Here is a 15,149-nt window from a genome sequence, read left to right as displayed (position 1 = left end):
GAGACTACATCAGCCACTCATGTTAGTGGTTTTACCCAAGCAGTAATTGAATCTTTTTTTTTTTACTTGAAGAAGTTGTGGATACAAACAAGCTGCATAATAAAAATATCTGGAATTGATAAATAATGGAAATAAAATATCTGGAATTGTGATAAAGTTTTTACAGTTCCAAAATTTTCCAGAAAATTTCAAAGTGTTTCTCTAAAATTGTTTCTGCCAAAACAATAAGATAAACGATAAGTGACTCGTGATCACTCAATTCAAATAGCTGCATTTTCTGCCTCAGCCTACTGAAAGCACAATGACAATTGCCATAAATGGTTTTAAAAAAGCATATGGCCAGTTTATAAAAACATTTATTTATAAAGCATTACTGATATTGAAGTATTAACCTAATCCCTGTTGTTGATACATGGGACATGGCTTTTACTAGCTACCTCTGTGATTTTTTAAACCACCAATTTCTAAATACTACTCATCAAATGGCTACTACAGCCCAAATATTTACTTTTAGCAGAAATCTGACTGTCTAAAATCTATACAGCTGCTTCCAAAAGCTAATCATCTAATTTTACTAGCATGATGTCTTAATTTCACAAGTAATGCTAATACCACTTTATGTATGCATGTGTGTGTATTGAAGTTGTTTTACACATACTTATAAGAAAGTGCTAGATGAACTAAATCAGAGCTATAAAATATATATATTAAAAATAAAACTACATGATTTGACTAGTACTGGTTTTATACTATTGCCAATCATCAGGTAAATTAATTCTTAAATATTTTCTGAAAACAAAAAATTTAAAAGAAATAATGAAATGTAAAAAAACCTGAGCTAAGCTTTTTTTGTTCCATATCTTATCATAACTTGCTCCCTCTGTAGGTTGAGTAATTTTTGGAGCACATCCATTGGCAATAAGTTCTACCGCTTCTACCTAAATATAAAATTCAATACTTATTTTATAAGTCTCATAAAAATTTTTATTTAACAAAGCAAATATATACGTAAATATATATATATATATATTATATAAATATATATTTATATATACCCCTTAATAATATAAATATATATATATATATATATATATATATATATATATATATATATATATATATATATATATATATATAATATATATGTATATATATATATATATATATATATATATATATATATATATATATATATATATGTATATATATATATATGTATATATATATATCTGTAAATATATATATATATATATATATATATATATATATATATACATATATATATAAATATATTATTAAGGAGTATATATAAATATATATATATATATTTTTTATTTATTAATATATATTATATATATATTATTTATATTTTTATTTTTATTTATATTTATTTATATTTTTTATATTTATTTTTATTTATATTTTTATATATTTTATTTTTATTTTTATTTTTATATATTTATATATTTATATATTATATATATATATATATATATAATATATATATATATATATATATATATATATATTTGGGGTTGTTTTTCTGCCAAAGGTGTGGGCAGATTGCATAGAGTCGAAGATGGATTACGAATAAATTCCAAAGAATACATTAGTATTCTACAAAAATCTTTGCTTCCCACACTGGAAGAATTAGAAGAGGATGAAATTAAATTTCAACATGACAATGCTCCTTGCCATACGTCTAAACAAGTTAAAAAATGGCTCAAGGATAACAATATCTTCCTTTTTGAAAATTGGCCTGCCCAAAGTTCAGACCTTAATCCCATTGAAAATTTGTGGGACTATATGGATAAAGAGGTCCATAAAAATAAAATTTCATCTTTGGATGATCTTTGGGCAGCCATAAAACAAGTTTGGGTTACGATACCTGACCGTTTGATAGCAAATTTAATTGAGTCGATGCCGCATCGATTAAATGAAGTGATGAAAAATGGTGGTGGCCACACAAAATATTAATTTTTTTTTTCAAAATGAGTCGTATATATGTGTATGTATATGTATTTAACATAAGCGATATGTTATATTTTATGTATTATATTTTTAATTGATTAATAATACATAATTTACTGAAAAATTGTACTGTTCACTTTTTTTTGCTTGCCAGTGTATATATACAGTATGTCAAAAAAGTCTATCACCCCCTGTTGATTTTTCAATAAAAATAATATTTTATATGCTTAAATTTAGACTTTTGACCACACTTTTTTATTTACTAATGAATTTATATTAAAATCATTTTTAAAACAAGAAATTATTATTGTTATACTTAAAACAAAAGTTATCCACTAAATAAGAAAAAGTGAAAGTCGAAAAAGTTACCCTTTCATTACTATTGAACTGTTATGCTGTATAACTTGGTAAAATTGCTGAAAAAAAGCCAAAAGCAAACAAATTTGATTGATAAAGCTATTTTAACTAATTTTTTAGCAAAGTTTGTCCTCTTTTTAGGTTCCTAATAAAAAAAAATGATGAAAAGATATGAAATCCATGAATCAGTAAAAAAAACTGATCCTGGGACACTATAAAAGTGGAAAAGGATATACAACTATTTCTAAAATAGTCCATGTTAAGCCTAATAGTGTAGGAAATATCATTAGAAAATATAAAAAAATGGGTACTGTTAAAAATTTGCCAAAAAAAGGACGCCCAGCTAAGACTACTCAACGCATTGATAGAGAAATTATTCGAAAAGTTGAACAAGATTGAGGATTATCTGCACCAAAGCTTGCGAAAGATTTACAAACAGATCATGGTGTAACTGTAAATCCTCAAAATGTTCGCAATTGATTGAAAAATCCAGGTTGTGTAGGTAGAGGTGATTTAAAAAAGCTTCTTTTTTGAGTTAAAAGAATTAAAAGAAAAGATACGCTTGGACTAAGAAACATTTAATTTAGACTATTGATCAACGCTGAAGAGTTTTAATTTCCAATGAAACAAAAATATACTTGTATGGTTCTGATGCTATCATACGCAAATGAAGAAAAAATGGTGAATGCCTAAACCCTATATGTATGAGACCAACTATCTAGCATGGAGGTAACATTAAGCTTTATTATAGGATTTCAATGTTACATATACTTCTAACTTCTTTTTTCCTCTTATCATAGGTCAAATGATGGTTTGGGGCTCTTTTGCTTGAGGTCATACTGGCGAACTCAAATTCATTGACTGAATAATTGGCAAAAGTGGTTTATACTGATATTATGAAACGGAAACTGAGATCAAGTGCCTAAGTGCTAGATTATATCGTAATTTTATCTTTCAACAAGAAGGAGATCTTTAACACACATTAAAGTTTGCTACTCAGTGATTAAAAATTTTAGAAATTTTTAGAATTGAGAATTTTGACCCATAACTGATTAAAAAATTAGTGGATTCAATGCCTAAAAAATGTCTTGCATTTACTAAAGCAAAAGGCGCACAAATAAACTATTAACTTTATATTAGCAAAATAACTATTTAAGGGGTAATTTTTTAACTTTATTCTTGTATAATTTAGTGGATAATTTTTGTTTTAAAAATAAGAATATTAATTTCTTGTAATAAAAATGTTTTTTGATATAAATTCAATATTTAAAAAAAAAATTTGGGTCAAAAAACTATATTTAAGCATATAAAAATTTGTTTTTATTGAAAAACCATCAGTGGGTGATGTTTTTTTGACATACTGTATATGTATATATAGTATATAAATATATTATTAAGGGGTATATATAAATATATATAAATATATATTAGGGGTAAACATCATTAATAGACTTATTATGATCTATTGATCATAAAGCATGCTTTATTTTACTAATATTTTCTTAAACTTTATCATTATTATTTCGTTGTTTTTCATTGTTTATATATATATATATATATATATATATATATATATATATATATATATATATATATATATATATATATATATATATATATATATATATATGTATATATATATATATATATATATATATATATATATATATATATATATATATATATATGTTTACGTATATGTTTATGTATATATATATATCTACATATATATCTATATCTATATCTATATATATATATATATATATATATATATATATATATATATATATATTTATATATAAATATATATATATATATATATATATATATATATATATATATATATATATATATATATATATATATATATATATATATATATATATATATATATATATATATATATATATATATATATATATATATATATATATATATATATATATATATATATATATATATATATATTAGACCAGTTCAAAAAAAATCTTTTTTAATAATTAAGTGACTAGATGTTTAAATGTTGTTAATTGATGAAAAAAAGCAAATCATTAAAGTTTCAAAGCATTATTCCAATATTTAGTGACAGCTCAATTAAGTTTACTTTTCAATGTGGTCCTAAAATTAAAAAAAAAAGTTCCTTAAAAGTAGGTCAACCTGGTACTCAAAAGAAGCAAAATATTATATAAATTTCAAAAATAATTGTTTTATAAAAAATAAATTAAAAAATTTTTATTTTTATTAAAAACTAGTAAAAATGTACTTTTTTTATTTCTAGTTAAAAAACCATACTTTTTGTGCAATTAAATCTAAAATAATAATTGTAGTATGAAACTATCAACTTTTTTTTGAAATTTTTATATAATTTTGCTACTTTTAAGACCCAACATGACATACTTTTGAAAAAACTTCTTTTTTCTAAATAATAGGGACCTGTTAAAAAGTAAAATTAATTGAGCTGTCCCAAAAACACATTATTTAAGTTTGCAATTTTGAACTAATTTTCCAGACCACAAACCACATCAAATCAAAGGGTAGCCCAAATAAAGTTCAAAAATTCTTTTTTTTATATACAATTTTGAAATAGTCTAATATATATATATATATATATATATATATATATATATATATATATATATATATATATATATATATATATATATATATATATATATATATATATATATATATATATATATTATATATATATATTATATATATATATATATATATATATATATATATATATATATATATATATATATATATATATATATATATATATATATATATATATATATATATATATATATATATATATATATATATATATATATATATATATATATATATATATATATATATATATAGATATATATATATATTATATATATATATATATATATATATATATATATATATATATATATATATATATATATATATATATATATATATATAGATATATATATATTTATATATATATATATATGTATATATATGTATATATATATATTCGACACTTTGTTTTGCATATTTGTGTTCAATATTGGAAAATTTGATGAGGAAATTGAAATGAATAAAATGATTTGAAAATAAATAATAAACAAATTGAAATCAGATATTTAAAATAAATTAAAATTTTTTCAATAACAATACCAACACCATCTTTTCTAATGTCATAATAAACATTTCTATAAATATAGCAGCCAAGTAAATCAAAATGTTTGCTAGAATGAAATCATATTTCACATACCAATATTATGTTTATGTAAGATTATTTCACTAATAAACAGAGAAACTTTGTTGAAGAAGTTGAATTTATAATTATCTTATAAAACTAATGTTATTTTAAAAATACTTTATAAACAACATTTGAGTAAGAAAAAAAAGTCATACAAATATAAATATCTATAAATATAAGCATTTTTAATATTTTATCTATTAGAAATTAAAGGTTTAAAGAAATAATAAAAATGTCAGATAGAACCTAATTATGTTCCAATAAAATGTAGATAAAATGCTTGGTAACAGTATGTAAATAAAACACTTAGTAACAATATGTAGATAAAATGCTAAGTAAATTTATTTTATGTAAATTTTATGGAAATAAGAATATTTTTTGAGAATGAATGCTTATTTAAATGTCTTTATATTATTACACCATTAACCTTTATACTATTACACCATTAACCTTTATACTATTTTTATTTTTTTATTATTTTTATTATTATCATTTATTATTTATATTATTACACCATTAACCTTTATATTATTTTTATTTTTTTATTATTTTTATTATTATTATTTATTATTTATATTATTACATCATTAACCTTTACTAATGCTATTGAATGAGAAATATGTAATAAATATATCCTAACAATTTTTAATTTCAAATACTGTTTTCATACCATTCCTTTGATACCTTCTGGGTATAAAAAACGATTATACAATGTATCAACAGTTTCATTTGGTGCGATATCAGTTTCTTTTTGAAGCAAAATAGGTCCAGTATCTAATCCATCATCTGCATAGAATATTGTAAAACCACCTTTTTTATCTCCTGACATTAATGTCCTGAAACGAATATATAATTTTTAAGCTTTGAAAAAAAATTAAAAATTAATAAGACTATGGATACAAAAACTTAAACGGTGTTAGATAAACAGTGAAACTTTAGTGATGTTTTTTGGTTTGTTGAGGGGAGAAAAATAATTAATTTAAGAGCACAGTTCTACTGATCTAAAGAATATAAGTACTTAACTATAAGACAGATTAAAGCAGAAATCTTTTGGAATCTTAAATGTTTGCTAGAGCCTTAACTACAACAGAACTTCATAATCATGCCTAGCCGGACTAAAAACTACATAATATAGAGTTTTTAGTTCTACAAAAATTACTGGAATGTTTTTTAAAAAACGTTTTTTTAAAAATTATCAAGAAAGTTTTTAAATGTTTTGTAAGGTGGTTACAGCAAGAATTATACTACAAATATTTGTTAATAAAAATAATTAAAGACTATTGAAAAGAAAACAACATTTTTTCCTCATAATCTGGGAATGCATTCAACTGACTAACAGAGTAACAACTATCAGTAAACAACTGTGATAATGAGACAAAAACTGACTCAAAAAACTGACAGATTAAGTAACAGTTCTTTTATCAGTAAAAACTAATTGATTTAATAGTGAGATAAAAATAACAGCAATTTGTTAAATTATATAAAACTAATCTAAAACTGAAAAATTTTTAAAATTTACCAATTTACAGCAGAAGCACCTCTATGGCGAGGTAACAGTGATGGATGATAAATAATAGAACCATGCTTTGGAAAATCAACAACTTCAGAAGGAATAAATTGTGAACAAAAAGGCATCACATTAATTTCAGCTTTCAAGCTCTGATATTCTTCAACAATTTCAGGTATAGCAATTTTTTGAAGTTGCCATCGTGTATACTTAAATACTTTTACACCATCATGTTCAGCAACTTGAGCTAGAGGATCCTTTTTACCCTGTTAAAATAAAAGTTCATAAAATACCTTATATATACCCATATATATATATATATATATATATATATATATATATATATATATATATATATATATATATATATATATATACATGTGTATATATATATATATATATATATATATATATATATATAATATGTATATATATATATACATATATATATAATATATATATATACATATATATATATATAATATATATATATATATAACACATATATATATATATATATATATATATATATACACAATATACATATACACAATATATATATATATATATATATATATATATCCATCAAGGTTTACCTTTAAAAAGCTTACAGTTAAAAATATTAGAAATTCATCGAGCACTTATTATGATACAAAGGCCATATGCAGGGCCAGCAAGAAAAAGTGCGTGTCATAAGCATGTTAACCTGCTAAAAAAATTTGAAAAAAAAATCCATGCACTCCCCTATTGTCAGCCCTGACCATATCTGAAGCTTAAAATGAACATAAATGTTAAAGTTCTTGATATTATTAGTTCAATGAAACAATATAATAAAATGTAATTTACAAAAAGTCTGATTTACAGCTAACACTAGGTAAGTCTGTTCTGGAGGCAGCACCCTGTAAAATCACCCCATGTTGCAATTCATGTCCAAAATAAGTTCAGTTTGCTGCAGAGATATCTTTAATAGCACGCTCAACTGCCTGAGAGTGACAGGGTATACCAAAAATGAAATCAAACTAACAGTGTTGAAGATTTTCATTCTCAATAGCTGCTAGCAATGGTGGCAGTGTAAGGTCAGCTGAAGAACAGTCAATCATATCAATATAAGTCAAAGCATTGACATCAAGCTTGATGTTTGATTTATCAAAAACATGCACAGAAGAACTATACAAATAACTTCTCAAATTAATTATTTTGTTACAACAGAAATGTTGTACAGAATCATCATTGTCATTAACATCAGAAAGAAGAATGTTTTTAAAATGGGCAAAGTAGTTGTAGTTCTGCAACACAGGTTCCAATATTTTTCAATCTTCTGCTCCTAACTCATGACACTTTCTCATCAAGTAAAAATATTGCTTTTACCATCAGAACAAGAAGGGTGGCTCTTGATGTTGAACCATGAAGGAGCGTAAACATTTACAATAAAACGTACAATATTGTAGAGTGATGGGGAACAGGCCTCTTTTGTCAGCCACCGAGCATGGCTTTTCCTGGCATTGTGTTCTGTAAGAGGTAATTTTGACACTATCTGTATAACCTTGCTGCTAAGCATGCTCTAAGAAGATATTTCTGATCTGTACTTAGATTGTTCTTATACTCCTCATTTACCCCAACCACTTTTCATAGCATAGCTTTAAAGTTTAAAATTGGTAAATCCTTGGGATCAAAGGTAGGAAATCCATTGCAGTAGTCTTGCAATGCCTTTCTTGAATTTTCCAGTTACACTTTTTCTTTTACCTGTATTGTTTACTGTGCCGTCGCAAATAACTGCTTGTAGTGTACTTGGTGAATTTGTATTTGCAATTATTGATACTATCTCATCCGCAATGTCAGCTGTTTTACCTGTTTCTGGCATTACATGATCAATCTAGTTGTTGTTTGGAAATAACATAATGTTCTTCTTTTATGCTCCTATGCACACCAGACTTCTCAACAAAAGCTATGTCTTTTTTCCCATCAAATCCAATACAATTTAATTCTTGCATTTTGGCAGCATGTTTAGAAACTTATTTCTACCACCAATGATCTTTTTTGCATATAAGTTTTGCAGGATCTATTGTAGTTTCTGATGACAATAGCTTATATATTTTAGGACTAAGACTTGTGCTGACAGACGCCATTTCCTATTACTCAATACAATGGAAACCAACTTGTCCAACCAACAATACATGACAAGTAGAAAAGATTGATAATAAACAACTGATTGAAATAAACCCCTTTGTGGCATGAATTAATCGTCACTTTTTATTAATAATCTACAAAATAATCTTTTATTAATACTCTACAAAATAAAACAGAACATGTTAAATGCGTACATTCTTGTAATATATTACTAGCCTTATTTCAGATTTGATGGGGGTAAATTTATGATATGTCATGATTACTTTTGGTTGAGTTAAGGTTAGGTATTATTAATTTATGGTTACTTAGACTTAATTAATAACATTTCATGTACAACCGGACATAATATAAACTAAACTTAATGAACACTTAAAAGAGTATGCTTTTATAAAATAGAAATGGAATTTCACATTATTTCCTCATTTTTAACCTAAAGTTGCAGGTACTGAGCTAAAAATTTAAAAACTCTTATAGTCTCTTATTGTTGGACCAATAGGACAACTTTTTACGCTATAGCCAAAAATAAAAATAAAAATTTATGACCCACCTAATATGAATATATATATATATATATATATATATATATATATATATATATATATATATATATATATATATATATATATATATATATATATATATATATATATATATTATATATGTATATATTTATATTATATATATATATATATATATATATATATATATATATATATATATATATATATATATATATATATATATATATATATATATATATATATGTATATATGTATATATATATATATATATATATATATATGTATATATTTATATATATGTATATATTTATATATATATATATATATGTATATATATATATATATATATATATATATATATATATATATATATATATATATATATATATATATATATATATATATATACAATATAAAAGACACATTCATTTTCTTTAACTGCTGAAAGTTTTTTTTGATATAAATAAGTTTTTCAACTTTAGATGCTGACAGATTTGTTCTCGTTTTACCACAAATATTTTCAGTTCCGGAAAATGCTTGTATAGAGCTGGAGAAAGCTGCTGGAATTGACATAATTCTGCTGGTAAAGCAGGCAAGTTTAGGATACTTAACTGATTGGTCTTCTAGTAACAATGTATATAATAGTAGGGTCAAATCATTATATTTCAACCAATTTGAAGAAAACTTTGTGGGTCACCATCTCTGATTTTCCTGATTTTTACATATTGTTGTGTGCATTATTCATCCACAAGTCTTTACAGATAAATTTTCTGATTAGCTACTACTGTCTGCAACAAATAGGCAAAATGTAGGCAGCTTGTTGCAGTTTAGAACTTAAATATATCTAAAAGCAAAATGTCTACTTGCCTAAAAAGTCCAATTTTCAGCCATTTTGAGATGCTTGTAAATTTTTATAACACTTTGTTTTGATCTAAGATTAACAACATATAAGACTATTAGACCCAACTTTCTGAAAATGCAAACATTATAAACTTATCAAATCACCACCAAAAATGCCAGCATTTTTAAATTACACTATTTTTTAATTATCAATGGTTGAATGTGTTACTAGAAACAAGTGACCCTCTAATCTGCCAACTGGCCTATGTGAAGGGTGCAACTAATTATAAGTCATTTCTAATAAAAAGAAATATATAGTTGATTGTCCTCTCCTTGATCTGGTCTATATAGTTGATAGGGGCACAAATAAGGAGGGCAGTAACTTTTTAGAGTTCATTATAGTTCAAACCTTCATTATAGTTCAAATGAAGGTCTCTATACTAATTTAGATATTTAAATACTTAATATCTAAAAATCTACGTTAATTTCAAAATGAAACCATTATTTCTTTAAATTCTATTTTATTATAGGTAATCAGAGGTCTGTATGTGGTCTGGACCATATACCCCTACCCCTACTCACTAATTAGAGGGTGAGGGGGGTTGGGGGTGGCACCAATCAAAGAGTGTTTGCACCGTAGGAAACTATAAATTTATTCATATGGCTTTTTTTAATTCTTCAACAAAAGAAAAGAATTCAAAAGAAGGAAATTTCTACACATAAGGAGACAATAAAAACAAAAACATAACTATATGTTATAACTGTTGAAATATTTGGTCAAAAAGAAAGTAAAGAAGAGTCTTTTTTTTTTTAGTTTGATCATCTTAGGCAGAGCATAAATTATTTTTATTTGTGAACCAACACTCAACTTAAAAAAAAAAGAAGTCCTGAAGAAAAACTAAAAGGTTATTTTCTAATTTTCAGCAACTTATCAAAAAATAATATTAATCAAGAATGATTAAAATATAAAAATGAAGAACTGCAGTTTTTTAAATAGGAATGTTTATTTTTCCAAAACAGAAAGCTCTTTTGGATTAATCCTGTATAGTAGGCAAACTAAGACAGACAGTTTTATTTGTTTCAAAAAATTTTTCTATGTATATAAAATGCATACGAATTCAAAATCCCTACAAGTATACAAAAAAATGAATAAATTTACACTCACCCATAATGATTATTCTTTTAAAGTAAAAGTTTGTCACTTACATTATTGTCAGGAATAGTAAAAACTCCAACTATTTCGTGTCCTTTTTGACGAAGTAGCTTATATACATCAGCACCAAAGTTTGATTGTCCTATAACAGCAATTCTCAAAGCAGCCATATCAAAGTACTTTTTTGAAAAATATCTTTTTGCAATAAAACAATGACTAGAAAGCATTACTTAACTACAAGATAAATGTAAAATAGTATAAAAGTGTTGCAAATATATATATATATATATATATATATATATATATATATATATATATATATATATATATATATATATATATATATATATATATATATATATATATATATATATATATATATATATATATATATATATATATATATATATATATATATATATATATATATATATATATATATATATACAATTGTACTTAATAACAAAAACTATTTTTCACTTCAGGTTAAAATGCGATTAATTAAAAATAACGACTAAAAATTTTTTAACAAACTGTCAAATTTTTTATAACAAACTGTCAAATTTTTTAAATGCTTTAATTTTTAATTTTAAATGCAAGAAATAAATTTTATTTTAAATGCAAGAAAAGATTTTAAATGCAAGAAAAAAAGATTTTTTTATTTAAGTTAACACTTTAAAAAAAAATCGAGTAACTGTTCTGCTATAATTAAAAGTTTAAAACAAACAGATTTACCCCTAGTGGGAAGATAGAGGGTGGAGCCCCACATGCACACACGTAAAATAAATTTGATAAGTGCTTTTTAATATTAAAATAATTGTTGTTTTAAATATTAAGTCTTGCTGGAATTTATTTTATGATATAGAAACAGCAAGGGTCGGAGATTTTATGAAGCTCTAGAAGATGTTTTATGAAGCTCAAGAAGATGAATTTGTTTTTAAAAAAGAGGAATTTATAATTACTTTCACTTTCATAAACGAGCTTGTTTACAACTTTTTGGTAAACATTTTGGAACAATATAATGACTTAATGAGAACTTTTTTACATTGCGCAAAAGTTAATTAAAATAATTAAAAAAACAATGACAGTAAAAAGTATTTGCATAAGTTTATTCTAATAAATATATATATTTTTTTTTATTATAATGTATCACAAGAAAACATTGGTCAGTAAATTTTAGTTTGCATTCCAGCTGCTTTTATAAATAGCATTTATTATTTCTTAATAGCCTCTGTCTGTCGGCGTTAGTAAAATATCTTTTTAGGTTTTCCGGGTACAATAACCACTTATATAATAATAAATAAGTGATAATAATAATTCTAATTGTGAAACCAATTTAAATTATATAAATTGGTTTTACGTATTCTGCCAATCTAGATACGTGCAAACAAAAAAGTGCATCGAAAGTATTATTCTTGTTTTTTATTACATTTAAAAAAGCATTCTGTATATGATAAATATTAAAGCTTATAAATAAGAAATAAAAGAACGAGGATACTCTTGTGGAGAAAAACCAGAAGTTTCTATGCTGAAATCCGATCTGTAAATACACCTAATGTCAGAGCGTTTACAGTGTGTTGTGTGAGAGACTTTCAATGGACCACAACTCTAACTATATCTTGAACTCTGTTTAAGAAATAGTTAGATGTCTCCTCGCATCCTCTTACAAACTGACGTTTGAGTTACTTGTCGTGGCAGCGCAAACTCTTCAAAAAATTGTGGAACCAAGAAATTTACTTCAACGATGTTAAGTATTTTGAATCACTGAAATATATGTCCTCATAAACGGCGTTTTTTAAGAGTGGTAAGTTCGAGTGTCTGTAGTCATTTTGTTTTGTCCATATGGCTGATAGATGATGTTGTCCTAGTGACACAGTCTTAAACATTTTCAATGACCATATGATGATACGGGGATTAGCTGTACATGCGTTATATAGAGTGTTGGCCACAAAGTTAAGCTTCTGCTACGGAAAGCATTTTTGAGCTTTTCTAACTTGTGATTTTTAAACTTGCGCCCTAAATTTCAGGCTAATTGAGACAGAAACGCCAAGATCATGTTTGATAAAATAACAACGCTGTCAATATTTACCTGAAGTGTTGTGATGTCCGATGCAGATTTTATGATGCCGATAATTTTATTTTTTAATTGTCGTCAGCGTATAGCATTATCTTGTGAGTTGTTTCTTGTGTTATTTATAAACGATTTTTCTATGAGGAAGATTGTTTATAAATAAGATGAAAAGTAGAAGCAGCAGAACAGATTCTTGAAGAACTTCATTTTAACTTTCTATCAGTCAGAAACGTGTTCTTCTAGCACAACTCATTGCACAACTCACAACACCTTTGAGTAACATTTCAATTCAAAAAAGCAGCTTGTTGCAAATTGCGAAATTGGTGTAGATGACATTAGCACTGCAGTATTGGTGCATAGCTTTGGTAAGTATATTTCAAGTTTCAAGGAGGTTAGTCAGACATCTCTTTTTCCAAACAAAATCTTGTTCATGCTTGGAAATTAGATCGTTTTCCATGCAATAATACCATGACACGTTTGTGGATTCACGCTGCACGATACTAAAGGTAGGAGGACTGGTTGGTAGTTAGAAGCAATAAACATGCGGCTTTTCTTAAATATGGGAGTGATGTTCGATTTTTTTCACTGGTCAGATAGTGTAGCTGATGTTGAGAACTGTCTGAAGATAAAGTTAAGTGTTGTTAAAAATGCTGCTACGCATGGGCGGATTCTGTCTGCATAAGATGTTTGGTTTTTTTAAGATTAATTAGGTGATTCTGAACGTTTTGATTTGTGTACGAGCTTTTAATTGTATATGATGTGGAGTATGATCATTAAATGTTAACATACTGCTTTCAGTTTCAAAGATAGGCTGAAAATAATTATTGAGATAGGAGCAGATTATGTTGATATTGTATTGGTGCCATTATTAGCTTCAATAAAATAAATAAAATTTATATATTTTTTATCTTATTATTCGATGTATTCTCGAGATGGGTACTAGCCCATCTTATTTTGACTTTCATGAACAAGTTTTGTTACACGGAGTGTCTCAAGATGTTCCCACACTGTAAAACTTTACCGTGAAATTCACGGTATTATACCGTGACCCATAAACGCCAGTACTATACCGTGATTTCACGGTACAGAAACGGAAAAAATTTACGCTAGAATACCGTGAATTTATATTTGAATTCCCGTTTTTCTACCGTAATCAATTCCGTTTCTGTACCGTAAAATAACGGTATAGTACAGGAGTTTATGAGTAACGGTATAATACCGTGAATTTCTACAACTCCTTTTGATTGCGCACTTAAGCGAAAATTGTTTTACAAAAATCTCAGGCTTATCCCTATTTATTATATAAAGCAGCAATAGTAACATCGTATTGAACGAGTAAGATCAAAACAATAATGACA

The 15,149-nt window shown here is 24.9% G+C and overlaps 1 protein-coding gene across 1 annotated transcript in view; it reads right to left on the bottom strand.

The window, feature by feature from the left end:
- The window catches only part of LOC100213799 (cytosolic 10-formyltetrahydrofolate dehydrogenase), a 74,234-nt gene extending 62,264 nt beyond the window's left edge, over positions 1-11,970 (bottom strand). The window contains exons 1-4 of the mRNA XM_065818150.1: positions 11,774-11,970; positions 7,092-7,345; positions 6,243-6,408; positions 834-938 (exon numbers count right to left, since the gene is read on the bottom strand). Of these exons, the coding sequence (XP_065674222.1) occupies positions 834-938; positions 6,243-6,408; positions 7,092-7,345; positions 11,774-11,947 (699 nt within the window). The 5' untranslated portion in view covers positions 11,948-11,970. The remainder of the gene's footprint in view (positions 1-833; positions 939-6,242; positions 6,409-7,091; positions 7,346-11,773) is intronic.
- Between the last annotated feature and the right edge of the window lie 3,179 nt (positions 11,971-15,149).

This window comes from Hydra vulgaris, chromosome 14 (assembly GCF_038396675.1).
Source record: "Hydra vulgaris chromosome 14, alternate assembly HydraT2T_AEP".
In the NCBI taxonomy this organism is placed as follows: Eukaryota; Metazoa; Cnidaria; class Hydrozoa; order Anthoathecata; family Hydridae; genus Hydra; species Hydra vulgaris.
Note: the sequence above shows the minus strand (reverse complement) of the source record. Positions and strands in the feature narration are given on the sequence as shown.